A 25,668-nucleotide genomic window follows, 5' to 3' on the forward strand; every position below is an offset into this window, starting at 1 on the left:
CCTTTCAAAAATGCCCCTCTTTATGTCCTTTAATAAGTATCATCAAAGCAATATGATGACTGGACTTACTCAAAGCAGAGACACCTTTGGAGTGGACAGTGAATGACAGTAGTGGAAAAGGTTGCATTTCTTGCTTCTATAAAACTCTGATTCAAATATATTTGTCAATGGAAGATGGCTCTGGGGAGAGGGTGTATACTATTCAGGAATGTGAGTGATTATTAAAGGTATTCATGCCAGTAATGTGGTAGAAAATGGTTACAAAATTTTGTACATGTGGTATCTCACTCCAGATTGTTTACATGCTGTATACCCCACCACTTCTGCCCTTTGCTGGTGGGGTTTTCGGGGACCAGGGGTCCTTCTTGCATACCTGGTGGCATTGCCCCCTGGCTTGTCATTATTGGACAATGGTGTTTGATTTGCTCACTGAGATCCTTGGGTTCCCATTTTCACCATCAATGGACTGTGGATTGCTGAACATTAAACTTTTAGAGCTGCCAGGCAAATTTTGTAAGTTGGCCTTCCATATCCTTACAGCTGGCCAAATTGTCTTGACGGCAGCCTGGAAGCAAGTCCGTACGCCTATGAGGCAGCAGTAGTTACTGGTGAAAGTGGACTTTGTCGCATGCCTAAATTGACTGCCTTATGCAAAATAAAATGTAAAATTTCCTGAAAATCTGGGAGCCATTTACCATCTGAGAGAGGGCAATTATTAGTTTTTGGTTGCTGCTTATGCTGCCAGTTGTATAACTTTACTGTGTTTGCCTTGGGGGGGGGGGGGGGGGGGGGGGGGAGATGGGTTGTTAGGGGGATTTAGAGTTTGAGCATCTTCTGCTGTTCTAGGGTTTTCTTTTGCCTAAGAGTGTTGATATAACTTTTGCATAGTTTGGCACATTTGAGTGTTACATATTTTCTGCGTTGTACTACTCTATTTACCCCTACTGCCTGCTGATTCCTCTGGTGAATTCTTTTTGATATCTCGGCGTTCACCTTGACTAATAACTTTCTCTCAGATCTCAAGATTATTTTTTGTGAAATTATGTTTTTGTGTACCTGCCTACTGCTAAAAATTAACCATTGCAATCTTGTCCAGATTTAGCTCCAGAATCTGAAAGCAGCTGTTTTTTTTTCCCCCAATACTTTTTATTAGACAAAATGCACAGACCATGTTGAACAAGCAACCAAAAGAAAAACATGCAACCTTCAACACAAACTACATGTGTCTGTTCCCAGACACACGAATGTCATCTCTATGGTTCTACAATTGTCTCTTTTTGTTTTCTCCCCTCCCCCCCCCCCACCTCACCCAGGGTTGCTCTCACTCCTTAGCCTATCAGTCCATTGTCATTTGTTTATATGTTAATCAGGTAAGCAGCTGTTTTTAATGAGGCCGATTTCCAGACTGGGATTTAGAACGGCTACTCAATGCTGGATCATTTCCAGTGACTAGCATTGAATATCTGGTTTATTTTTGGCCCGTTTCAAGATAACCAACTAAGTCGATATTCATACTTAGCCAGTTATCTTGAAACCAGCCTAAGCTATTCTACAGTTTCATGCAGCCAAATATGGCCACTAAACTCGCTTTAAAAATCGACGGATAGCTGGTTATATCACGTGATATAACCAGCTAGCCGCTAACTGCAGATATTCAGCAGGGGATAGCCGGTTAAGCACTGTTTAACCAGTCAGTAGCTGTTCTGGCCAGTTAAATAGCGCTGAATATCAGACACAGATATTTTAGAGACCTCAGATACAGAATTAGCAGTTAAAGCTACATTGGTTGTTTCTTTGGCATTACTGTGAATGGCTTCTACGTATCTTTTTTTAAAGAGAGAGAGACTCCATTTCAGGTTGTCATGTCAAAATGTTTCCAGGAGACAGCATGACATCAAAAAGGTTGAAGCCACTTAGGTTAGTCTGCGTTTCCTCTTCCCTGTGCAGCTGTCATTCTGCCTACAATAAAAACAAAGCAAACCTATGAGCTGCTGCATCCAGGTTGTAGTGCTTTATTATTGATAGCGGTTTTATTTCATCTCATTTATATTTTCAAACATGCCAGCTTGTGCAGCTTATGGATATACACAGAGGAAGTACAATAATGGAATAACTTCTGTTAGGTAGAGTAGTAATTTGTTATAAATCGTAATCAGTGGGTCATTTGGAGGGGCTGGTTATAGAGACACCCTAGCATGTGTTATATTTGTACAGAGCAGTGGCGTTCCTAGCCTCGATGACACCCAGGGCAGCGCCCCCCCCTGGTGAAATGGCACGCACCCCCCCCCCCCGGGTGCACGCCGCTTGGAGGGGGGTGCCACGGTGCGCGCCTGTTCCGGGGCAGAGGGAGGGAGCTGCAGCGAACTCGAGAATTTAGCGGACCGCCCCCACCGCCCCCCCTTGGTACGCCACTGGTACAGAGATTTTTTTTCTCCTGGTAAAGGGCCACTAAAACAGATGACATGTTATGAGAATCAGGTGCTCAACATTCAGAGTTTCTATCTGTTTATTTAGTTACTTAAATGGCAGTTATATTCCATATTAACATAAATTAGGTTGAAACCTGGGAGCATTTCAAATATTTTTGTTTTTTCTTCCTGTGCCTATGTGCCTAGATGAAAAGAGAAAGATGGTTTGTAGGAACTTGTACCTTTTGTTTTGTGGAATGCAGTGATATATTATAAAAATGCACGTAATCTTGTTTATTACTACTATTTAAAAGAAAAATATTAAATAATGAGGACAGAGCTACCTTCATGCAGAAGTCCAAAGTTGGTCTAAACGTGCCAACATTTTCCATTTCTGATATATATATTTATTTCTTCAAGTCCGTTTTCAACAACATTTTCTCAGTTATTACCCAAATGTGACCACAATTATAATGTTAAGTTTTGGATGTTACTGGATTCTATTCTATCACTGTATATCCAATTTTGGCACAGTATAAGTCATCACAAGGACAAAATATAAGAAAACCAATGTATTGCATTAGGAGCTTATAGCATGTTTAGTTATGTTTAAACAAATGAGAGATCTGCATGAAAGAAAATGTTATTATTTTGACTTATTTAAACCACTTGTCCCTGAAACATGCTGAAAACAGAATAATCCATTTGTACAAAAGAGATGAGGTGAAATGTGATTCTATGTGCCCCAGTGAAAGGAGAGTTTAATTTTACTTCCAATCTTTATAACACCAGACTTCCCAATTCAGATTACAACAACAGTTAAGAAGATGCCATTAGTAAACAGGATATCCTCATTGAAATTTGGCCATGTATTACTTAGTCTGTATTGTATAGAACAGTGTAGAAAAATGAGCACAAAATATAGAATTTATAATTGCTGTTTCCACCAGCTACAAGGTTATCAATATAAATCAAACAAAATAAAACATGGAAAAGAAAATAAGATGATACCTTTTTGATTGGACATAACTTAATACATTTCTTGATTAGTTTTCGAAGGTTGCGTTTCTTCGTCAGATCGGAAATAAGCAAATGTGGTAGCAAATAGTATATATAAGAGAAACATCAAAGCATTACTTTGACAGTCTGACAGAGTGGGAGGGTGGGGGTATGCATGAGGACATCAAAGCATTTAATTGAAATGTATTAAGTTATGTCCAATAAAAAAGGTATCATCTTATTTTCTTTTCCATGTTTTATTTTGTTTGATTTCTATTGATAACCTTAAGAGTGGACTAACACGGCTACCACACTCCTCTACACCAGCTACAATAATTTTTGAAGCTGTTTTACATATGAGTAGCCTTCAAATAAAGTAAAAAAACCAAAACAAATCTTTTGTCCCACACCTTTTAAGGCACAGCTTTTGACTTTTTTTTTTACATTTGGAGCAGGCACAGGCAGTCCATTATTTCTAACAGCCTCATTGCGTTGTTCTGGGTGTACTTGTGACTCCGCCTACTGGCTTCAACCCATAGAATGGGCTCCTACTATCTGTCTCCTGCCTTCCGGAAGTGACGTGTATCTATGCGCGATACATACAGCGCGCCGTGACCGATGACGTGAACGGAAGTAGTGGGAGGTGGTTCATGCCGGTAGCGGCGGGGCTTGTGGTGTGGAGTAAGGAAGGACCTCGCTCCATTTTCTGGAATTGATGTTCAATTTTGAGCCTGGTGAACTCTCCGGAGGACGGTATAGAAGAAGGAGGAGGAGGGGGATCTCCCTTCTCTCTGCACGGTCGTGGCTGAAGGTATGTGCGGTTATTTTGGGCCTTGTTTCATGTCTGGGGGTTGAAGGTAGAAACCAGGAAAGGTGTTAGTGTGTCACAACTTTTCAGCTGTTATTGATAAGTGTTGAGAAAGAGATGCCCGTCTGTTGTACTTGGACATGAATTTCAACAGGGGAACTACTATTGCTAATCACTTCTATAGCAAAGCTCACAAAAGTTTTTTGTACCTGGGCCAATGGAGGGTTAGGTGACTTGCCCAAAGTCACAAGGAACTGCAGTGGGAATCGAACCCAGGTTGCCAGGATTAAAGCTTGCTGCACTAACTCCTTAATTTGAGACGATGGGGCAGATAACTTGATGCTGCTGATGCTTCCTGGAGCAAAAGGTGGATTGGGCCACTATGCCTACGAATTTTACCTTTTCAGTCGTGCTTTCCAGAGTTATAAGAAAGCATGCAAAAGAAAGATGTTATAGTTAGGAGATTAAGGCAGTATAAAGGCCAACAAAGACGAGTTACAGTTTAAAAGGAAAAATTGCCACTGGCCATTTATTCTGTCACAGTTTCAATATCATTCACATTTTTTGAATGGCTAATCTTAAAGGTTGCATTGGTAGCTGAAAATAATGGTTTACACAACACTTCTTTAAAAAAAAAAAAAACTCCTTTCCAAGAAAAGTTGTATTTACTGCAAAGATCCTTAATGCACACATTCCTTGGATACAGAGAAATGCTATACAAGTAGAATCGGAGCTACTGCAAGGGAGTTGGGTGGCCTAGTTGAAACAGTCTTGCACAGCCCCTTCAATTAGCTTTCAAGTCACTCCCCTGACACTTTGTTAACCTCAACAATCATGATCACTACAACACCAGAGCTGTGTCTACCCTTTACAGATTTTGATAGTGTCTGCAAAGTAGAGCTGCTTTTATGATGTTTTCCTTACTGGTACAGCTCTGATGCAGGCCATGGTATGGTATTTGCGTTGCAAACTTTACGAGGAGAGACTTGCTGACCTGATCATGTATACCTTGGAGGAAAGGAGAAACAGGGGAGATATGATGCAGATGTTCAAATATTTGAAAGGTATTAATCCGCAAATGAACCTTTTCCGGAGACGGGAAGGCGGTAGAACTAGAGGACATGAATTGAGGTTGAAGGGGGGCAGACTCAGGACTAATGTCAGAAAGTATTTTTTTCACGGAGAGAGTGCTGGATATGTGGAATGCCCTCCCACGGGAGGTGGTGGAGTTGAAAACGGTAATGGAATTCAAACATGCGTGGGATAAACACAAAGGAATCCTGTTTAGAAGGAATGGTTCTGTGGAATCTTAGCAGATATTGGGTGGCGACGTCGGTAATTGCGAAACAAAACGGGAGCTGGGCAGACTTCTACGTTGTACGCCCTGATCGTGACTGAACAGATAGGATTGGGCTGGAGTGTAAATTTTAAGGGGCTTCGATGTTAGCTTCAGAACTTAGTACAAGAACAGTACTGGGCAGACTTCTACAGTCTGTGCTCTGAGAATGGCAAGGACAAATCAAACTGGAGTATACATATAAAGTATCACATACCATGTAAAATGAGTTTATCTTGTTGTGCAGACTGGATGGACCGTACAGGTCTTTATCTGCTGTCATTTACTATGTTACTATATGTTATCTTGCAAATTTTAAAGAAGAATAAAAAAAGAGGTGGAGGGGTGAAGATTTGTTTTGGTGGATGAATAATTTGATTTATGGTCTTGTATTTATAAACAATCCTGATGATAAATTCTTAAAATTATATATTAATTTCACAAATTAAATCCTGTGCTTATTTTTAAATCATAAATTTAGTTGAAAATATTTTATAAAGGAGAAAAAAAGACTCAAAATAGATCACCTTATGGTCAAAAAGCCAATCACTTCAATCACAGGCAAAAAAAAGAAACAAAATACTCCTTATTTAAACTTCACTAGTATTGTTCAAAGGATGGAGCCAAAAAAGAAAACAATTTTTAAAAGTTTTTAGCAAAATAGTTTAAATAATTGTATGTATCTTACTATGAGCAACGCAGTTTCAGAACTATTATAACATAGTAAAAGGTGCCAGCAAGACCTGCACAGTCCATCCAGTCAGGCCAGCGGTTATATTAATTATCAATTCATTGCACCAACAATCCAATAATACTAACAATATGTTACTTACTAAATTCAACTTTAAAATGCCTTCCCATGCTCCATTGAGACATACAGTGTCCACAGTATGATCTGTGCTGTTAAAATATACATACTTGCCATTTTTGGGACACAGACTATAGAAGTCTGCCCAGCATTGGCCTGTTCCCCCACTGTTGGCGGGTTGAGGAGCTCATTACAAGTTCCATCTGGCACAAGGCACCTGAATGGAACAGGAGTCTCAGCGGTTGATAAATTGCTTGGAACTCAGGGCAATGCAGAATGCCTTATATGATTTTTTCTCCTTTTCTGGCGAGGACCCCAGTCCAAGTTTTCTCCAATAATGTGACGGTGATGGCTTATATCAAGAAGCAAGGAGGGACCCGCAATCGACTGATGGTGGTGCCTCCCTCATGAGTTGAACAAAGAAAAATCTTCTCTGCTTGTCTGCAGCTCACATCGCGGGGTCCTGAATGTGGAGGTGGACTTTCTCATCAGGCAGTCCTTGGACTCGGGAGGATGGAAACTGTCAAACCAGGGGTTTCAGCTGATAGTGGACCAATGGGTGTGCATGCTTGGAAGTCAGTTTTGGGGGTTTGGTCCTCAGGGCAATGGCACCAGGATCCTACCCACTCTAGGGATTGCTTTTGAAGATCCCACAGGTTCGGGAATAGCAGAACGCTATGTAATGGAAGGAGACATTAGGTCTTACCTGATAATTTTCTTTCCATTAATCTCTTCCACTATTCCAGAGGCCCGCCTGAGGTTTCTGAGATGTTTAGTCAGTGTGAAGTAATGGGTCAAATAACAACTGTCATCTTGCATAGTGCTTCCTGCATATCTAGTACTAGACCAGTGCGGGTTTACTGTGTGCCAATATGGAGCTACCGCTCCAATACGGACACTGGCGGTAGTTCCAGCCCTAGCACACACCATTTTCTGTGGTAGGGAAAATAGGACACCGCAGGAACCCTTACCGTCACCTCAGTGGGTGGTGGTAATTGCTCTTTTTGCATGGCCATGCTGTAAGACCAGTCTTACCGCATGGCCATGGCTATTTTCACCCTTTTTTACTCGCTGGTTAAAAGGAACACAGTGTGTGGCAAAAATGGCCCCTTCAGCTTAGTAAAAGGGACCCTTAGCTGTATCGGTCTCTTCATCGGGTCTCCTTGTGTTCATTGTGCAATTCGGTGTTTAGCTTGGTGGGTCCTGTGCTCTGGAACCAGCTACTGGGGTTTTTGCAGACAATCTTCCCAGTTAACATTTAAGCATTTGTTAAAGGCTCACTTTTTTTCATGAGGCTTTTAACATGGACATCTAGGTTTTTTTTTTTGTTTGGGTCATATAAGAGGGGGGGTTTATTCACTAGATTCTGGAGGTGTGGCACTCTCAGCAGTACTTCCACTTGTGGGTTTTTTTTTTTCTTTCCTTTTATTTTTTGGCTTTCTTTTCAAAGTATTTTTCTGATTTTATGTATTGTACTCCACTTTGGTGGATTCATCTTAAGCGGTTAATCAAATAAAAGAACCTTGAACATGAAAGCATCAGATAAGACCTAATTTCTCCTTAAGTACTCGGATCTATTTAGTCTGAGAACCTTGAAAAAAAGATAAGTTTTAAATTTGCCCTGTAAGCTACTGGTAGCCCTGGTTGCTTTTGTAAGAAGGGTGTGATGTCACACCTCTTGCAACCCTTTATCAATTATGGTGCAACATTCTGTATTGGTTGGAGCTGGTTTTAACTTTTTGGTCTGACCAATCATTGCAGTACTCCACATTATGGCACAAGCCACTGTGGTCAGACTCATCTTTTCAGTTTATGGAGAGAGATTTTGTAGTTGCCACAAGTTGTAGAAACAGTTTTTATAGGTTGTTTCAATTTGCAGGATCAAAATGTTAAGTATAGTGGTATCCCAAGATTCCTGACCTGTGATTTTTAGGAGTTCATAATTCCCAAATAATATTTATCTTAGTCAGGTACCTGTGTACTTGTATTAGGAGTGAAGATATCAGATTATCTGATCTTTTCATAATCTTCACTGGGAATGTTTCTATCTGACAGAGTCAGGGATGGGTTCCTACCTGGGAGGGAGAACAATTGCATCTAACAACATTAGCTTTGCATGAATAACACAGCTTGCAAGATTAAATGCAAACAGGCTTGCTCAATTTGCTCATTGTTGTTATTGTTGTAGAAGATTTGGAAATGGTGGTGTTTTAGTCATTTTCATGTATAAGTGGTTTCTTAATGAAATACTGACTAGTGGAAAAAGACATGCCATGACTTGATGTCCTGTCCATGTCCACCGGTAAGCTGCATATTTGTAAATCACAGAATACTATCAACGGCATAATCGAAAGAGAAGGATGCCCATCTTCTGACACAAATTGGGAGATGGGTGTCCTTCTCTCGGAGTCACCCAAATCGGCACCAAAGGTAAGGGAGCTATGCACCTGGGAGCAATTTGTGAAGTCCACTGCAGTGCCCCATAGGGTGCCCAGTTGGTGTCCTGGCATGTGAGGGGGACCAGTGCACTACAAATGCTGGCTCCTCCAACGACCGAAAGGCTTGCATTTGGTTGTTTTTGAGATGTGTCCTCGGTTTCCATTATCGGCGAAAACTGAGGTCGTCCATCTCTTAGGTCGACCTAAATATTGAGATTTGTGCGTCCCCGACCGTATTATCGAAACGAAAGATGGACTCCCATCTTGTTTCAATAATACGGGATGCCCTGCCCCTTCGCGGGGATGTCCTCGGAGATGGGCGTCCCCGTTAGAAAATGCCCCTCCATGTCTAACACAGAACTAGGCATGGACATTTAAACCAGCTATAGAGCTGGTATAAGTACTCATGACTTAAACAGAAGTCTTTTCAGTCACTTGTGCTGCTATTCTGTTAAAAATGAAAAAAAAAAGGGAGGCTCTTCCTTTTCTTTATAGAATAGGCTTAAAAAAGGCGCCATAAGCATTTCTTTTGGCCAGCGTTTCGCACGGCTGCTTCAGGGCTTCAGTTACACATTTGAAAGAACGGTCAACACTCCTTCTCCACGCTCTTCTATAGAACAGCGTGGAGAAGGAGTGTTGACCGTTCTTTCAAATGTGTAACTGAAGCCCTGAAGCAGCCGTGCGAAACGCTGGCCACCGTCGGCTTAACACATCAAAGATTAATAGAAGAGAGGGAAACAGCATGACATGCTGAATTGAGAGTTCTTACTATAAAAGATAAGTGGTTCTCTCACTATAAAGGATAAGATATATATGTTATTGATATGTCTTTAAAGGTGGAACATATACATTAAGTATCCACGATGAATTAATTAAAGAAGCAGGTTTTTTTGGCCAAGGATGAAAGTAGGGTCATGAGACCCGTTGTAGCTTCAGCAGATCTATTGATGATCAGGAAGCTTTTTGAGGCCTTTTTTCCTGCTAACTGTGTAGACAGCCTTTTTTGTAAGAAGTTTCTGTCATTTATTAGCAGCAGATCCTAGTTTTTGTATTTGAGGTAGATTGCTTGATCTGCATTCGAACAGTATTTAGTATTTAGTTGTTTCTTTGATCCTAATACATGACTTTGCTCATTTTGGATTAAATTGTAGCGGCCACACTTTTAACCTTTTTCATGTCTTTTTTTGTTTTTTAATTCTCTGGATTATTAACCTTGTAGATTTTGGTTTCTTCTCCAAAATGACATATTTTCCTTCTGACCACTCTGCCAACCCACTGGTCAGCTTCCTCTTCTCACTAAAGCAGGTAGCTGTAAAGGAAATTTGGTCTCTAATATTTCAGTTCTTCTCTACAGGTTCCAGAGTTCAAATTTCTCTTCAGTGTATGTGTGGTAACAACATGTCTGTGCCCCTTCTTGCGGATGCTGTGACTGTTTCTGGAGAAGAACTGGAAACTGCAGCGGTGAGGAAGAATCTGTGCATTTTTCATCCTTTGAGCTGGTTTCATCATCTGCAGTACTGTAATGTATTCCACCGACTAGGGATTATTGGAATTTAAACTTAGAATCATCTGAATGCACTGCTGCCATGGTAAAGCTCCCTGTACTGGAGTTGTAGAAGAACCCAGGCTGCTTTTTTTTAACCGTGATCATTCAGGGGCCTGATCTTATGCCACCTTCTGACACAAGCTAAGGAATGAAATCAACTTTTTAAAATAGCAATTTAAATGTTAAAAGTGAACTGTAGAGTCTGATGAAAGAGAGGCAAATTTGGCATATGTGTTAAAATTGTAACATAAATTTCTGTTTTCAAAAGGGCACAGAACGTATTTTGAAATGATGGGACCGACTGTAATGCTCGAGATCAGATGGACTTGCAGTTCTTAACTGTTGTGTTCTGTGCCAAGACTCAACATAACCTTTATCATTTTTTTCTTTAATAGGTCATTTTTTTACATGGACTTGGAGATACTGGGTGAGTATCTTCAGAAAATAATTTTCTATGTTGGTTGGATTGTTCCCATAAATATTTGTTACTCAGTCTGTGATTTACCTCTTGTTCCTGTTGAGCATTGAGCACACACTGGATGCCACAAGAACTCTTGTTATAGTTGGCTAACAGTGAGTTTGGTGAATGGGTACTGGGCACAAGAGTGAGTGCTGACAGATGTGTTACTGGGGAAGCAGTTATGCTGCAGAGTGAGAGACAGAGGGAGGATCTGTAGCTGGGACAGGGGCATATTGGGTTCAGTGTGAGGGAGAAGGGGCATGGTAGGTTTGTTGGGAGAGGGGTATGGCTGGTGGAAGGTCTGTTACTGAAAGGGGTTGCTGTCGGTGTAGAGAGAGGTGTGTGATATTTGGGGGCAGTAGTGGTGTAGACAGTACACACAGATGCATGGAGTGGTACTGAGTGAAATATCTGACATGCCTTGTTTCATTCTTAGGCATGGATGGGCTGATACTTTGTCTACAATTCGACTGCCGTATGTGAAATATATCTGTCCTCATGCGTAAGTGGTTCCCTGGCATACAGGCCTGGAAGGTACTTGGTAGTTTCTCAGGCACCATGGAATGGTCTCATTTTGTTCTTTTTACATTTGGACTGAAAATAAAAAGAAAGCAAACCCAACTCACTTTCAGTATTCTGAATATTTTTCTCATGATAAGGTGATGTCCCTCTCCCAAGAGAGTGCTAATCTTCCCTTTCTGAGCAAAGCATGCAATTATCTTAGGGCATTGGTTTCCAAACCTGGTCCTGGAGGCACCCCAGCCAGTCAGGTTTTTGGGTTATCCACAATGAATAATCATGAGAGAGATTTGCATGCAGTGCTTCCACCGCATGCAGATCTGGATCAGGTCTAGGAACTACTGCCTTAGGGCCTCTTAGTGCGGTAATGCTGACCATGAGGTCTGCCGGCGTTGCCGTGCGGGAACCGCTACTGCAGCTTAATAAGAGGCCTTTACTACTACTACTACTATTTAGCATTTATATAGCGCTACAAAGCGTACGCAGCGCTGCACAAACATAGAAGAAAGACAGTCCCTGCTCAAAGAGCTTACAATCTAATAGACAAAAAATAAATAAAGCAAGCAAATCAATTAATGCAGTAAGAATTTGAAAATGTTGCAGTTCAGAAATGGTTATTTGTCACTATTACAGATTATTTTCTATGTTTGTGCGTGTAAAATATTTAAATAAGTGACAGTATATGCATTGCTTATCCACAATAGTTTTAACAAATTCAGTGCCAGAGTTTCTGAAACTTTGTAGCATGCTTTTCTTGTTCTGCAGAAGATTCTGGCTTGGCTCCGAGTTGGTGTTCTGCGTGCATTCTGCACTGGCTTCCATACATATTTTTTTACCCCCTTTTTTTTTGTTGAGAGATAAGTAAGAGGAAGGGTAGAGTTCGAGCCTTTCTGCCAGAGTCTAGAATTTTGCGGTACCTGTAGTGATGGAGACTTTACGGTTGACTTTCACCATCAGACCACATGAAAGAGCTTTGCATTGCTTAACTGTAAAATTATTTTCCCTTTTCTTAAGCTTACTAATTGTTTTGATTTCTTTATCCATCTACATTTACTTTATTGTGTTAAATTTATTATAAATCTGGTTGAGCATATTAAATAAAATAAAGTAGTGCTCAGGGAAGACAACAAGGTAGTGGCAGAAAAACAAAGTGAATTTTTTACTTTGGTCTTTACCCACACCAGAAAACTCCTTTAGATGGCGATAATTTGGAGCAACTAAAGTAAATCGCTGTAAATCTACAAGGTGTAATAGAACAAACCTGAAAAACTCAAGAGTGTAAAATCGCCAGTTCAGTTTCTAGAACCCAGCGGATGACAGGATCTGACGCAGCATAGCTTTACTAGAGGATCCAAAAGACGATGGATAAAAGAGATGATTCCAAGAACTTGTTTCATATACGCAAAATACCCAATGTGATCATGTTTTGAGATATCTTCATTAGGGATTTGACTGTGATCCAGTCACCTGGTTAAAGAAATTGGGTTTGACTGAGAAGACTGACCTGTAGTAAAATTATGCTTTCTCAGATCCTCACAATCCTCTGCTTTAACAATGCTTCCTTTAACTTACGACAGAGGTCAAGCTAACCGGGCCATACATAAGTATTGCCATACTGGGAAAGACCAAAGGTCCACCAAGCCCAGCATCCTGTTTCCAACAGTGGCCAATCCAGGTCACAAATACCTGGCAAGATCCCCAAAAAGTACAAAACATTTTATACTGCTTATCCCAGAAACAGTGGATTTTCCCCAAGTCCATTTAATAATGGTCTATGGACTTTTTCTTTAGGAAGCCATCCAAACTTTTTTTTTTTTTTTTTTTTTTAATATTTTAAATTTTTTATTGAGAATTTTGAGCAGGTCGTCATAAAATACATATTCATTTACTTTTCAGCATCATTCCAACATTCCCCTATATATGTTTATTGGATTACTGGTAACAGGAACTCTCTCTATCATCCCTTTGTCTTCAAACTAAACCAGACAATCTTTCTCCTCCAACTTAAACGTTCATTTCCACACTCTTTGATGTCCCCCTCCCATTCTTTCCCCCCCCCATCAAGAGAACCCCTAATGTTTGTCCAAACCTTTTTAAAACTCTGCTAAGCTAACTTTGAAGACGATGTACGACCACCTAAAATTCCAGAAATCACTAAAAACCAACCTACTATGAACCTACTCCTTACTTCTGCTTTTGTGGGACTACCCCTGAGTTTTAAAGAACCATTGAAAAAGTCAGTGGAGCCACCAGAATGTCCCTGCGTTCCCTCAGTACCCATGGATTTGTCCCATCCAGCACTATTGCTTTGTTTAGTTTCAATTTAAGTTAGCACCTCGAAATAAAAGTTCTGAAAATCATTCAAGGTGTAGCTTCCCTTCCTATCTCTGTTTGTTTTCTGCAGTCCTACTCCCAGCCCTTCAATATTTGTTGAGCAAGTCCACTTTATCCACATCATCCCCTCTGTCTAAAACAAGAGAGACAAAATGTTAAACTACTTCCAACACAATAGGATCAGTTCAGTGTCTACGATGTCCAATAGGTCAGTGAACACTTGCTGAAAAAGAAAAGTCTTCAAACACTCTAGCTCTCAGCTGTACAGGGAGTCCATTCCTGCAATATGGAATATATTTGAGTCTCACAGTGCCACTTTATACTTCCTTCTATAGCTAATGCACCTTTGGGAAAAGAAAAAAAACAACAACTTTTGTTCACCCACTTTACTGTTTTGGCTATTTTTCTTTCGTTTTGCATCTTTCCTTAGCTGCTTCAGATATTTTGTTTGTCTTCCTCTTTCTGCCCAGTGTGTTATAGTTTTGAAAAAGAAATGTTTTTTTTGAACATTAGGGATTATTTGGAAAGGAAATTGAGAACAAAACTGAAAATCTCATTGTCTCTGAACTTGCCCATAGTGTGACTGCACATTGAGTACTGTGTGCAGTTCTTGTCACCCTATCTCAAAAAGGATATGGCAGAACTAGGAAAGCTTCAAAGAAAGCAACAAAATTGGCTTAATTTAGTTACTTCTGTTCTTTTTCAGGCCAAGGATTCCAGTAACACTCAATATGAAGATGATTATGCCTTCCTGGTCAGTATATATCTATATTGGTACTCTTCCTTATTTCGCTGCTCTGATTGATGGAGTTAGTGAGAAGTCCTAGTTACTCCTTATTGAATGTCGTGCACTGTCAGAGCGAGCAAGAGGTATATTGTCCCTGCTTGCATTGAGCTGTGATACAGTATTAATATCTCACTCCCTCGTTAAGGGCATCAGACAGCTCAGTCTCCTGAAATTCCACAGCAACAAGACAGGCCACAAAATATGTTTTTAAAAGTTCTTATACACTGCTTCCCTGGTCTATCTGATTGTCCAAAGCGGTTTACAATAGAAAAATTGTTAAAACAAAAAATAAATCCACTGCAGAATGCCATAGGAGGTTGAAGTCCAGCCCAGTTGGAAGTGGAGGAGGTCCTGTAGGTGGTTATATATATATTTTGTAAGAGGCCAATTCCTACCTATGTACTCGCTTATGTCTAGGGGGCGTGGCCTCTGCCCAACCTTAGCTGCATGGAAAATAACGGACAGACCAATGGAATATATTAGTTTATTTATACAGCGTTATATACAAAAATATAGAAAACTCTTATCAGCTTATAGCATCAGCAATTCCTGATTGCATGCACAATGATACCAAAATATAGAGAATAACTACGATTATCCTATGGGCTAAAATCTGTAATGACAGATAAACACAATACCAAGATCCTAATGATTACCACACAAATCTTATACTAGGCTAACAGCAACTAGAGATCATAAATCCTGACGTCACACATCTGATGGGTCCGAGCACAGACTAATTATCTAACCCAGCCTGAAGGAAGTAAACTATGATCTCACCGTCCCGGTCACCAGATCAGATTCCTTCCGATTCCTCAGCCGAATGTCTCAGCGAGGTCCCACAAGCTCAGGTGATGCACTTGTCTTGATCAGCCACAGATGATACAGACTCAGTATAGATCCTGTAGACAGCTGTAATCTGGGGAAAAGCTTTGCCAGGTATTATCAGTAAGTCTCTCAGGTAAATTAGGTGCTTGCAGAAATGCAAGTGTTCTCCTCTTCTGTTCTTCTGTTCTTCTCTCTTCTCGGTTCTTCAGCAACTAACCTCTTTCTGTTCCCGCTTCTCAGACCAATCAGTTTTCTGGGAGCCAATCAGAAATAATCCCACCATGTACTCCCAGCATCTGTATGAAGCTTCCTTTGTCCGTCTTATCTCGTAAGCTCTCTCTCTCTCCCTCAAGGACATGCATTCTCCCCCGATACAGAGTGACCTTGGAGGTGGTGCAGGCTTCAGTAAATCTATTACAAGCTGAAATGCTGACTTCTGCACAGTGGGTAGTCAGACATATAGGTGAAAGGTTGCAGCGTCCATTTTGGCTGTAAAGGTGCTCTCATATGCACACAGGGTGGGTGAGATCACAGCAAATACTCCTACAGATTCCCCCCCTTGGAGATGGAAATTACTACAAAGGAGTAAAGGCCTTCTCCAACCTAACTACAAAAATAAGCCAGACAGTTCAGTCAGGATTCAGGTACAAACTTCATGGTCAAAACTACAAAAAGTTTCAAAGTAAATCTCAACTAATGCAAACTAACACTCTTCAAACAGTTCAATTAAGCAAAATAATGTTCACAAGGAAATCACAAATGCTAATACAGCAAAATACTGAATAATAGAACCCGCATGTGCAGTTAGTTAAAAGTCTTAACACATGAAAATTAATCAAACAAATCATGAACCATAATCACATAGATCATGAAAATCACATCATGCAAAGCAAAGCATATTAGTACAGAAAAGTGAAAACGGAATAAATTGTTGGCAAAACTCTGGTTAGAGGTAACTACATAAAGTCTTGCAATCTCATCGCCGTAGGTGACAAAGTGTTTACGCGATAGCGTAAATGACGAAGGTCTCTCCAAAACACTACAGCACACAGGAGCATGATGACCCACGAGATGGTCAAAAGTGGGATGACAACGTGAGTGGACATGTGGAACTGGGTGACATCAGATGAACGACGTTTGTAATCTGCAACCTCGAGAGTCTCATGGTCAACAGATAATTCAACAGTGTGAGAGTCTTTGGACTGTAAAAATGGTATAAGGTCCATAGCAAAGTCAATAGGATGTCCACGAAATACGTCAAGCACTTCCAATTCAGAAACAACCGGGTCTGTGTCAAGATAAAACAGGGAAACTCCTCCTACATGGGCAACAGCATACTTGGGTACAGCGATCACACAAACATTGCAAGGAAGAGTGTAACGGTTGATTACATCATGTTTCTGAAAGGTGACAGTAAGTTCAGTACTAGGTGTGCTAACTAACCATACCGTATCCAGTACAGCTACAGTGGTATCAGAAAAATCGTCATATTTTGATACGGTAACCTTACACTTCTCTTGGACATTCTCTGTGGACAAGCCACAAAGAGCTTCTGTTGTGTCTTTCAGGAAAGGTTTACCAGGGCATAGCCAATTAACATCTTTAGTTTTGTGGCAAAGGTCTAAGTTAGGGACCAAATAATGTTGCGGAGCATCCTGTTGGTAAGCAACATACTTAGGTGTATCAACATTAAGGTACAAATTCTCATGCCAGGTACCTACATTTACAACTTGTTTAAGCTGGTATACATTCTCAGGCATAATAAATGGCAAATTAAGGATGAAGGCAATTTCCATACGCTCCATATCCAAATAAAGGGGAAGGGCAGTACCTAAATGAAATGCAATTTGAATTTGAAAAGGTTCAATAGACAAACGGGTAACTTTGGCAAAGGCATCTTTAACAACATCAGATGGTATCAGGTACGTTGGTATCTGTCCCTGCATTAGCTTACTAACACTAGTATCTACTTCCCTAAATAAATCCTGGATAAGGTCCTTAACAGGTTGTATAAACACACGGTCTTCATTCATGGTACCTTTAATTGTCAACAAATCAGCGGTGTTAGCACTAATCTTATGTGTATGTAAATTCACAAGAGTGACCGTATCAGCAATAGTTTTACCTTGGGCAACCAGTTGGCTCTGTTGGACTACCAATTTGGTCTCAATGGCTTTCAAGTCTGCTTGGATGGCTTGTATATTGGCCTGCAGCTTTTGGACAGAAACTACGTTGGCAACAGACATGGAAATACCAAAAAGTGAACCAATGGCCGAAAAAATCAAACCACCGGCAAGACCCAGAAAACGCTTAGATCTGGACCTGGAATTATAAGGTTGCATAGGTTGTACCATGACTTTGTCCAGTTGATGCAAAATGTTCTTCACTTGTGCACGGGCATTTTGCATATAATTGAGAAACCAGGAATGGGTAACAGCAGACAGAGATAAGTTACTCATATTGAAATGTTTCAGTAGTACATGCATTGGGTCAAGGGACACAACTACTTTCTGTGGAACAATCTGGGACTGGGTAATCAGGAAGCCAGGGGTATCTTGCAGAACAACTCCAGACATGGGACCAGGTTCGATCATCTTGGACCACGATCCCAGCAGCACGGAGATCAAGAACACGATCATCAGGGTTCTTTTCTGCATCTGCAAGGTACAAAGAAAACAGACTATGCTGTTGGGGTGTTAGTACAGTTCGTGTCATCAACACATACGTCTGGAATCAAATGACTGGGATGACGTGGTCTCAACTGATTGATGTGGACCCATTTAAGGGTGTCTTCACCCTTAGAATTTTTCTTGAGGCAAATTTGGTAAGCCACAGGTGAAGCTTTTTCCACTATTGGGAATGGACCACGCCAACTAGGCAGAAACTTCCTTTCTTTAACCTTGTTTCTGGCAAAATTGAAGTAGAATACCTTGTCGCCAATTTGGTATTCTTTAGAGGTAGTCCCTTGATCATAATAGGCTTTTCTACCTCTAGCGCTACTTTCCAAATTTTTCTGAGCAAAGGCAAAGGCACTTTGCAAATGCTTACGCAAATGGGTGACATATTCATGAGTGGAGGTAGCACTGGACAAGTTCACATCATTAGTCCTGTACAACAAATGAATTGGTAATGTCATTTCCCTACCTGTCATCATCTCAAAAGGAGACACTCCGGTGGAACGGTGGGGTGTGGAACGAATCGCCATAAGGACCAATGGTAATACAATGTCCCAATTCTTACCTGAGGATGACACATACTTCTTCAGAATGGTCACGATGGTGCGATTAGCTCTTTCCACTTGTCCCGAAGATTGAGGTCTGTAAGCTATGTGCAACTTACTCTTTTCTGTGTGAGTAGTACAAGCATCAGCCTGTTCCACTTGCTCTTTCACCATAGCATCAAACTCTGAGAAAGGTTGGTTGGATGAAATTTCCACCTGTTCTTCAATGTCCTCCTGCAAGGTTGAGGTTTCCACAGAATTCACCCTTCGAGGCTTCTGAGGTACAGACATTTCCCTGGACAGAAACAAGAAGTCATCTTCCACCTGTACCTGAGCACACGTCGCATCATAGGGCCAAACAAACTCGAGAGATATGAGGCCCCTGGGAGAGGTAAACCAACTGTCAGTCGTCTCCCCCCCCTGGCAGGTGTCCCAAGAAGAAGGCAGCCTGCCAAGGATAGGCAAACTTACCTCGACATCATGGAAAGACTGGCCAACCAGAAAGCCAAAAGAATCTCCAGCAGATAGCTCAACTTCAGCAGACTGTGGATTGGTGACCAACAGGTATAAGGTGGTACCGGTGACCTCCAAACATGGCAGAACACCAATTGCCAATCCAAGGTCTCGAAAGTGGGCATGTGGGTTAAAGAACACTACATCATCCAGCAGACGTTGTCCTTGAGCGAGGCGAAGCTTGAGGGAAAAATCCCGAACTCTTCCTGGAATGGTTACATCCTTGTCACAGACTACCTCACAGACCTGGGGAATGGTCTGGCCAGACTTCAAGCAAACGGCCGTAGGTTCAAGTTCCACTGGGTTGTTCTGCATTCTACTCCACAGGACAAGATTCACCAGGTCCACATAAACTCCCAGTCGTGCAAGGCAATCTGACCCCAAACATAAGGGTTCCCTCAAGCCCCGGACAATAGAGAAGTGGTGAGTGAATGTCTTCTTTCCCACAGTCAAGGGAAGGCCACATATTCCGTCAAGCGGCTTGGAGCCTTGTCCCGGTACCTGTACCGAAGTAGAGGAACATCTGCTGAAGGGAAGTTGTACAGACTTACGAATTTGGCTGTACAAAGAGTCACTGATGTAGGAGAGATCACTAGTGAACAGTAAAGTAGCTTGAAGCAATTGGGTGTTAGCCACTTGAACTGGTATGGTGAATTCATCACCTTTCTGGGTGATGACAGTCACCTTGCAAGGATGAGCAAAATCAGGACCAGAGATAGGAGGTGAGATTTCAAGTGATGCTGAGTCCTGTGAAACAATCTCTAGTTGGTCCGCTTGTTGCACCAGCTCTTCATGCTTCTGACCCCCTTTTGGTGCATCTGTCAAAGGAGGCTCCCGCATGGGCGGATCCGCGGAACACCGGAGATCAGTCCGCAGGGGAGTGTCCTGTAGCTCCACAGAGTTGGCATCACTGACTGTACGCCAGTATCTCCCTCGCACATATTTAAGGGGTCGAGTGACTTTAGACCAGATCGTTTCCTCGTCATAATCCAAAACAGGCCGAAATCTCTTCAAAAGGTCATTTCCAATCAGAAATTCTTCACCCTCACTGGTAGTGATGATGGCTGGGTGCCTGACGGTCATCTGTCCAAGCTGTAAAGATAGCCAAACCTGTCCCACAGTTCCAATACTTTGATTGCCATAGGCCACCAGTGACAAGTCGCACGGTGTGACATGCAGCACATCCTGACCCCCCCCCTAGAGATGCCTCTAGTTTCTGAAACAGGCCCTGGGTGACCAAAGTCACCTCTGAGGCTGTATCCAGGAGACCTTCACAGGAAAGTACTTGTTGAATTAACAACTCCACGGTATATCTGTAACCTTTAGATATAAGCTTACCTAGAAAATACCTGACTTCCTGGGATGAGTCTTTTGAAAGAGGCCCTTCCGGGTTCGAGGGCTGAGACGCAGCATGGTTCACGGGGAACTCCTCACTGATGGACGACAACGCATTCACGTGGACAGTGGGGACGCTTGCGGTAACAGGTTTTGTGGCCACGTCTAGTCATGCTTGTTCTTCCTCCGAAGAGGATGGCTGTTCCACCTCAACAGATTTAACACTAAGCCCCGGAGGGGTCGGCGGTCTAGAAGACTGGTCCTTCTGCTTCTGGAATTTGACCTTTTTATGAGATGGAGGTGTCTTAGGTACATTGCTAGACTCCGCGATTGAACATCTTGCCATCAATTGGTCCAGCTGAGCTTGCATAGCACGGATCTTCTCTGCATTCCACTTCTTCTGATTAAACCGCTTCTTTTTAGGTTGTTGCTGTCCCTCCTGTGCAATAGGGGGCGCTGCATCCCGCGGCAGGGCCTGAGAGCCCGGCGGCGTAGTTGGTCTCGGCGCTTTGTTTTCCAGAGAAAGCGTGGAAGTGACCGCACAAACAGCGGGTGGTATCACCCTGTTGCGACTCTTGGAGGCCGGTTTAGGAGTCTCTGCGATTGGCTTGGCGCGGCAGATTTCAAAAATTCCTTCAGCCTGCTTTAGAAGGCTGGAATAGGGTTCTGCGTTTTTTCCTGCCAAGGGAATCTTTATCGGATCAGGCAGACCCTGTATAAAAAGTTCCCTGAAATCACCAAATTCAAGATCTTTAGAATCAGGCGGGACCCCCCCCTGGTAAAATGCACGCTTCAAGCGATGGGCCCACTCCCGCGGACTCTCCTCCGGCTTACAACTAATAGTATACGCTGCACGCTTAGCCTCAAGAGAGTTGGCAAAGAGACCGTAGCGCTTCGCTAAGGCTTGCTCCATTGACCGTAAATCGGGGTTATCGGACATGATCAAATCTAGAACTTCATGGCACTCGGTACTAAAGGTCCATTTGAGGAGGGCTCTGATATCATTCTCAGAAGAGACGTGCATGGTCTGCAGGAGTTCATGCACTGCCTTAAGATGGGTTTCTATGGATACCGAGGCAGACTCTTTAAAAGGCGCTATTACGGTGCGTAGCATCTTTATAACATATGCCTGCCTCTCCATAGACATTCCTTTCTTGGGTTCCGGCTTGACATGCCGCTGATCACTACCAGGTGTAGAGAACCTCGGGGCAGGTGCGTTGCTAAAACTGGGTGGATCTGCCGAAGGCTGAGGCCCTGAGCTAGGCACCTGACCAAGTGTGCTGATGATTTCAGCAGGCCGTCCCTGGACCCGTGCCCCCAATGGGTGTGTCACTGTCTCGGGTCTGCTGCTTCGTTCACCAGCCACTATGGGGCTGAATTGTACAGAGGGGCGGGAAAGAGCCGGAGCCATGCCCCCAGTGGGTGTGTTTAACTCGGGTCCCTCCCGGCTCACGTAACGGTTCATTTCGGGAGCTGGGCTTGGGTGACCCACAGCAAAACTGTCGGGGAACTCTAAGGTATACGGTACTTCTTCCTGCGCCATTTGCGTAAGCTCTTGCTGCATTGTGGAAATCTTTACAGTGCACTCATCTAATGCTTTAGACAATGAATCTCTGTCCTTCACTGTACATTCTAATTGTAGTGAGACTGTCTCCTGCTTTTCTTTTAACTCCGCCAACTCTAGCTTGGCTGCGTGCCAATCTTGAAACACAGACACAGATTGTTCTTGAGTGGCCACTAGCTCCCTGCGCAACTCACTCTGAACACCTTCTGAGACCTGTTTTAGCTCCCGATTTAATGTCTGCAACTTATCTGTTTCCCTAGTCTGGTTGTGTAATGCATCAGTCAAACGAGAAAATTTCTCTTGCAACGAATCAAAAGACCCGAGGTGCTGGGCAATTTCTTGCTTTAATGTGTAATTAAGTGCTTCACAATCAGTTAGGTCACACTGCAAAGTTTCACACTTATCATACAGTGTCTGGCACTCCGTACAAATCTCTTCAGAGGAATGAGGTGGGGCGGGGCTTACATTGGTCCCTGCTAAAGCAGATTTGGCAGTGTCTAAATCAACTCGTAATGCAGCTAACTCACTGTCTCGCTCCTGGACAGTTTCCCTAGTCTGGGACAAATCTAACTGCAACTCTGCTATGCGATCTGTTAGAGGTACAGATACCTGTCTTATCTCATTCATCAAAGAGTCTTTAACTGCCAAAAGAGACACGCCCAGTTCACAAAGCATCCATTGTGACAAATGCTGTTTCTCTTTTATAATTGTATTTAAAACAGTAGCATATGCTTCTGAGCTATTCGGTGAACTGCTACCAAATAAAGCACGTACAGACTCTACTGTAGGAGGAGCTGGTTTCGTCTTACTATGAGAGAGTGGCAGTAATATTTTAAGCACGCCCTTCTCCTGTTCACTCAGGAGAATTTCAGGCAATGTGCCAACAGTGCCGGTCCATGTTAAAGACTAAACACACCCTGTTTTCCTTCCTTACAGAGAGTTAGAGAAACCGTTTTTTTTTTCTCTTTTGGAGCTCAGAGTAATAAATCTGTCAACCAATTACAGCAATAAAACACAGCTATATAAACAAAAGTCTGTCGTCAGCTAGGGTAACTGCAGTTCGTGCAAAAAGAAACAGAAAGTTAAACCAGCTTTCTGAAAAGACCCAGAAAAGTTTTAACTTCTGATATTCTTGCACCAACCGTCCAGGACGAGCCCCCAATTTGTAGGTGGTTATATATATATTTTGTAAGAGGCCAATTCCTACCTATGTACTCGCTTATGTCTAGGGGGCGTGGCCTCTGCCCAACCTTAGCTGCATGGAAAATAACGGACAGACCAATGGAATATATTAGTTTATTTATACAGCGTTATATACAAAAATATAGAAAACTCTTATCAGCTTATAGCATCAGCAATTCCTGATTGCATGCACAATGATACCAAAATATAGAGAATAACTACGATTATCCTATGGGCTAAAATCTGTAATGACAGATAAACACAATACCAAGATCCTAATGATTACCACACAAATCTTATACTAGGCTAACAGCAACTAGAGATCATAAATCCTGACGTCACACATCTGATGGGTCCGAGCACAGACTAATTATCTAACCCAGCCTGAAGGAAGTAAACTATGATCTCACCGTCCCGGTCACCAGATCAGATTCCTTCCGATTCCTCAGCCGAATGTCTCAGCGAGGTCCCACAAGCTCAGGTGATGCACTTGTCTTGATCAGCCACAGATGATACAGACTCAGTATAGATCCTGTAGACAGCTGTAATCTGGGGAAAAGCTTTGCCAGGTATTATCAGTAAGTCTCTCAGGTAAATTAGGTGCTTGCAGAAATGCAAGTGTTCTCCTCTTCTGTTCTTCTGTTCTTCTCTCTTCTCGGTTCTTCAGCAACTAACCTCTTTCTGTTCCCGCTTCTCAGACCAATCAGTTTTCTGGGAGCCAATCAGAAATAATCCCACCATGTACTCCCAGCATCTGTATGAAGCTTCCTTTGTCCGTCTTATCTCGTAAGCTCTCTCTCTCTCCCTCAAGGACATGCATTCTCCCCCGATACAGAGTGACCTTGGAGGTGGTGCAGGCTTCAGTAAATCTATTACAAGCTGAAATGCTGACTTCTGCACAGTGGGTAGTCAGACATATAGGTGAAAGGTTGCAGCGTCCATTTTGGCTGTAAAGGTGCTCTCATATACACACAGGGTGGGTGAGATCACAGCAAATACTCCTACAGTCCTTTTGGTGTTTTCTCAGTCTAGCTGACTTCTCCTGCTGCTGGATCAGCGTAGAATGAGGCAGAAGGGCAGAAGCATGTTGGACCACATTCTCCCCCTCTGCTGCCACCTTCCATCTTGTCCCATGCTCTTCACATTGACGGTGAGGCCCTGGATAGCAGAGAAGGCTTGTCTTCATGCGACTTTAATAAGTATTTTATTATTGTAAAGATTCTTGACTGTTTACAGTACGCATGGAGACATATTTTCAAAGCAGGAACCTATGGAACTTTGTAAGTCTGAGTACTTTAAAAATAAGCCCCATAGATATTATTAAATAGAAAATAAAGTAAGACAAAATTTCTTATTAGTGTTTGTCTCCTAATCTGTGCCACATCTTCCTTATGAAATAGAACAGTTTTTATTTCAGAAGGTCTTTGGGTCCCTTTCCAGTCTTAACTCCACAGGCAAAGAATTCCACAATCCAGACCTGATGGAAATTTTAGAAAATGCTCACAGTATGATATTGGTAAAATGAGCATGGGAAAAACTATTACAAAGTAAATCATAGTAGGTGGAATTCGGTGGTGCTTCAGTTTGTCACCGTTATATAAATAATCTCTGAAACAGAACAACTTCCTGTGTGTTATGGGTATGATATCTCATCCTTGAACCAAGTGTTAATTGGGATGATTTTGTGTTCTGAAGTGTTTGATGGTTTTGTTATAAAATAAAATCCATAAAGAAAAGTGTTTTTTTTTTTGTCCCTTCTGGCAGGTTTGATTTAATGGGGTTGAATCCAGATGCTCCTGAAGATGAGACTGGAATAAAGAAAGCTGCAGAAAACAGTAAGACTTCCCTTTAGCCCCTGTTGACTGAAGTATAGATATCCCTATACTGTGACAAAATGCATTGTGTAGTGTGGAGTTAATTTTATAACTGTTCATGTTAGAATACTGCACTATTTATTTATTGCATTTGTATCCCACATTTTCCCACCTATTTGCAGGCTCAATGTGGCTTACAGAGTCCTGTTATGGCATTGTCATTCCAGGATATCTGATACAATTAGTAATATAAAAGGTTGAGTCAAGGAGAAGGAAAAGAGTTAGGTGGATAAGTGCAGATGGTAAACTTTCATGACTGGGGTGGGTTGGCGAGGTGGTTTAGTAAGGCTGTGGGTTCTCTTTGTAGGCCTTGTTGAAGAGATATGTCTTCAGGGATTTACGAAAGTTGGTTATTTCGTCAATAGTTTTCAAGGCAGTAGGTAATGCATTCCATGACTGCGTGCTCGTGTAAGAGAAGGTCGTAGCATTTATCAGTTTGTATTTAATCCTTTACAGCTGGGGAAGTGCAGATTGAGAAATTTGCGGGATGCTCTGTTGGCATTCCTGGGAGGCAGGTCCACAAGGTTTAGCATGTAGGTTGGAGCATCTGTGTGGATGATTTTGTGTACTATCGTGCAGATCTTGAACGCGATGCGTTCCTTAATTGGGAGCCAGTGAAGTTTCTCTCTTAGGGGTTTAGCCCTTTCATATTTAGTTTTTCCAAATAAGAGTCTAGCGGCGGTATTCTGGGCTGTTTGGAGTTTTTTGA

The 25,668-nt window shown here is 42.1% G+C and overlaps 1 protein-coding gene across 2 annotated transcripts in view; it reads left to right on the top strand.

Annotated features, from left to right (window-relative positions):
- Positions 1-4,051: 4,051 nt before the first annotated feature.
- The window catches only part of LYPLA2 (lysophospholipase 2), a 47,088-nt gene continuing 25,471 nt past the window's right edge, over positions 4,052-25,668 (top strand). Inside the window, exons 1-6 of one of the 2 annotated variants that reach the window (XM_030219216.1) lie at positions 4,052-4,218; positions 10,152-10,258; positions 10,739-10,770; positions 11,240-11,305; positions 14,363-14,410; positions 24,850-24,920. In XM_030219216.1, the coding sequence (XP_030075076.1) occupies positions 10,181-10,258; positions 10,739-10,770; positions 11,240-11,305; positions 14,363-14,410; positions 24,850-24,920 (295 nt within the window). In that variant the 5' untranslated portion in view covers positions 4,052-4,218; positions 10,152-10,180. Of the gene's footprint in view, positions 4,219-10,151; positions 10,259-10,738; positions 10,771-11,239; positions 11,338-14,362; positions 14,411-24,849; positions 24,921-25,668 lie in introns of those variants that run through there. The other variant, XM_030219217.1, reaches the window with a different exon arrangement.

The sequence above is a fragment of the Microcaecilia unicolor genome, chromosome 11 (genome assembly GCF_901765095.1).
Source record: "Microcaecilia unicolor chromosome 11, aMicUni1.1, whole genome shotgun sequence".
NCBI classification, from domain to species: Eukaryota; Metazoa; Chordata; class Amphibia; order Gymnophiona; family Siphonopidae; genus Microcaecilia; species Microcaecilia unicolor.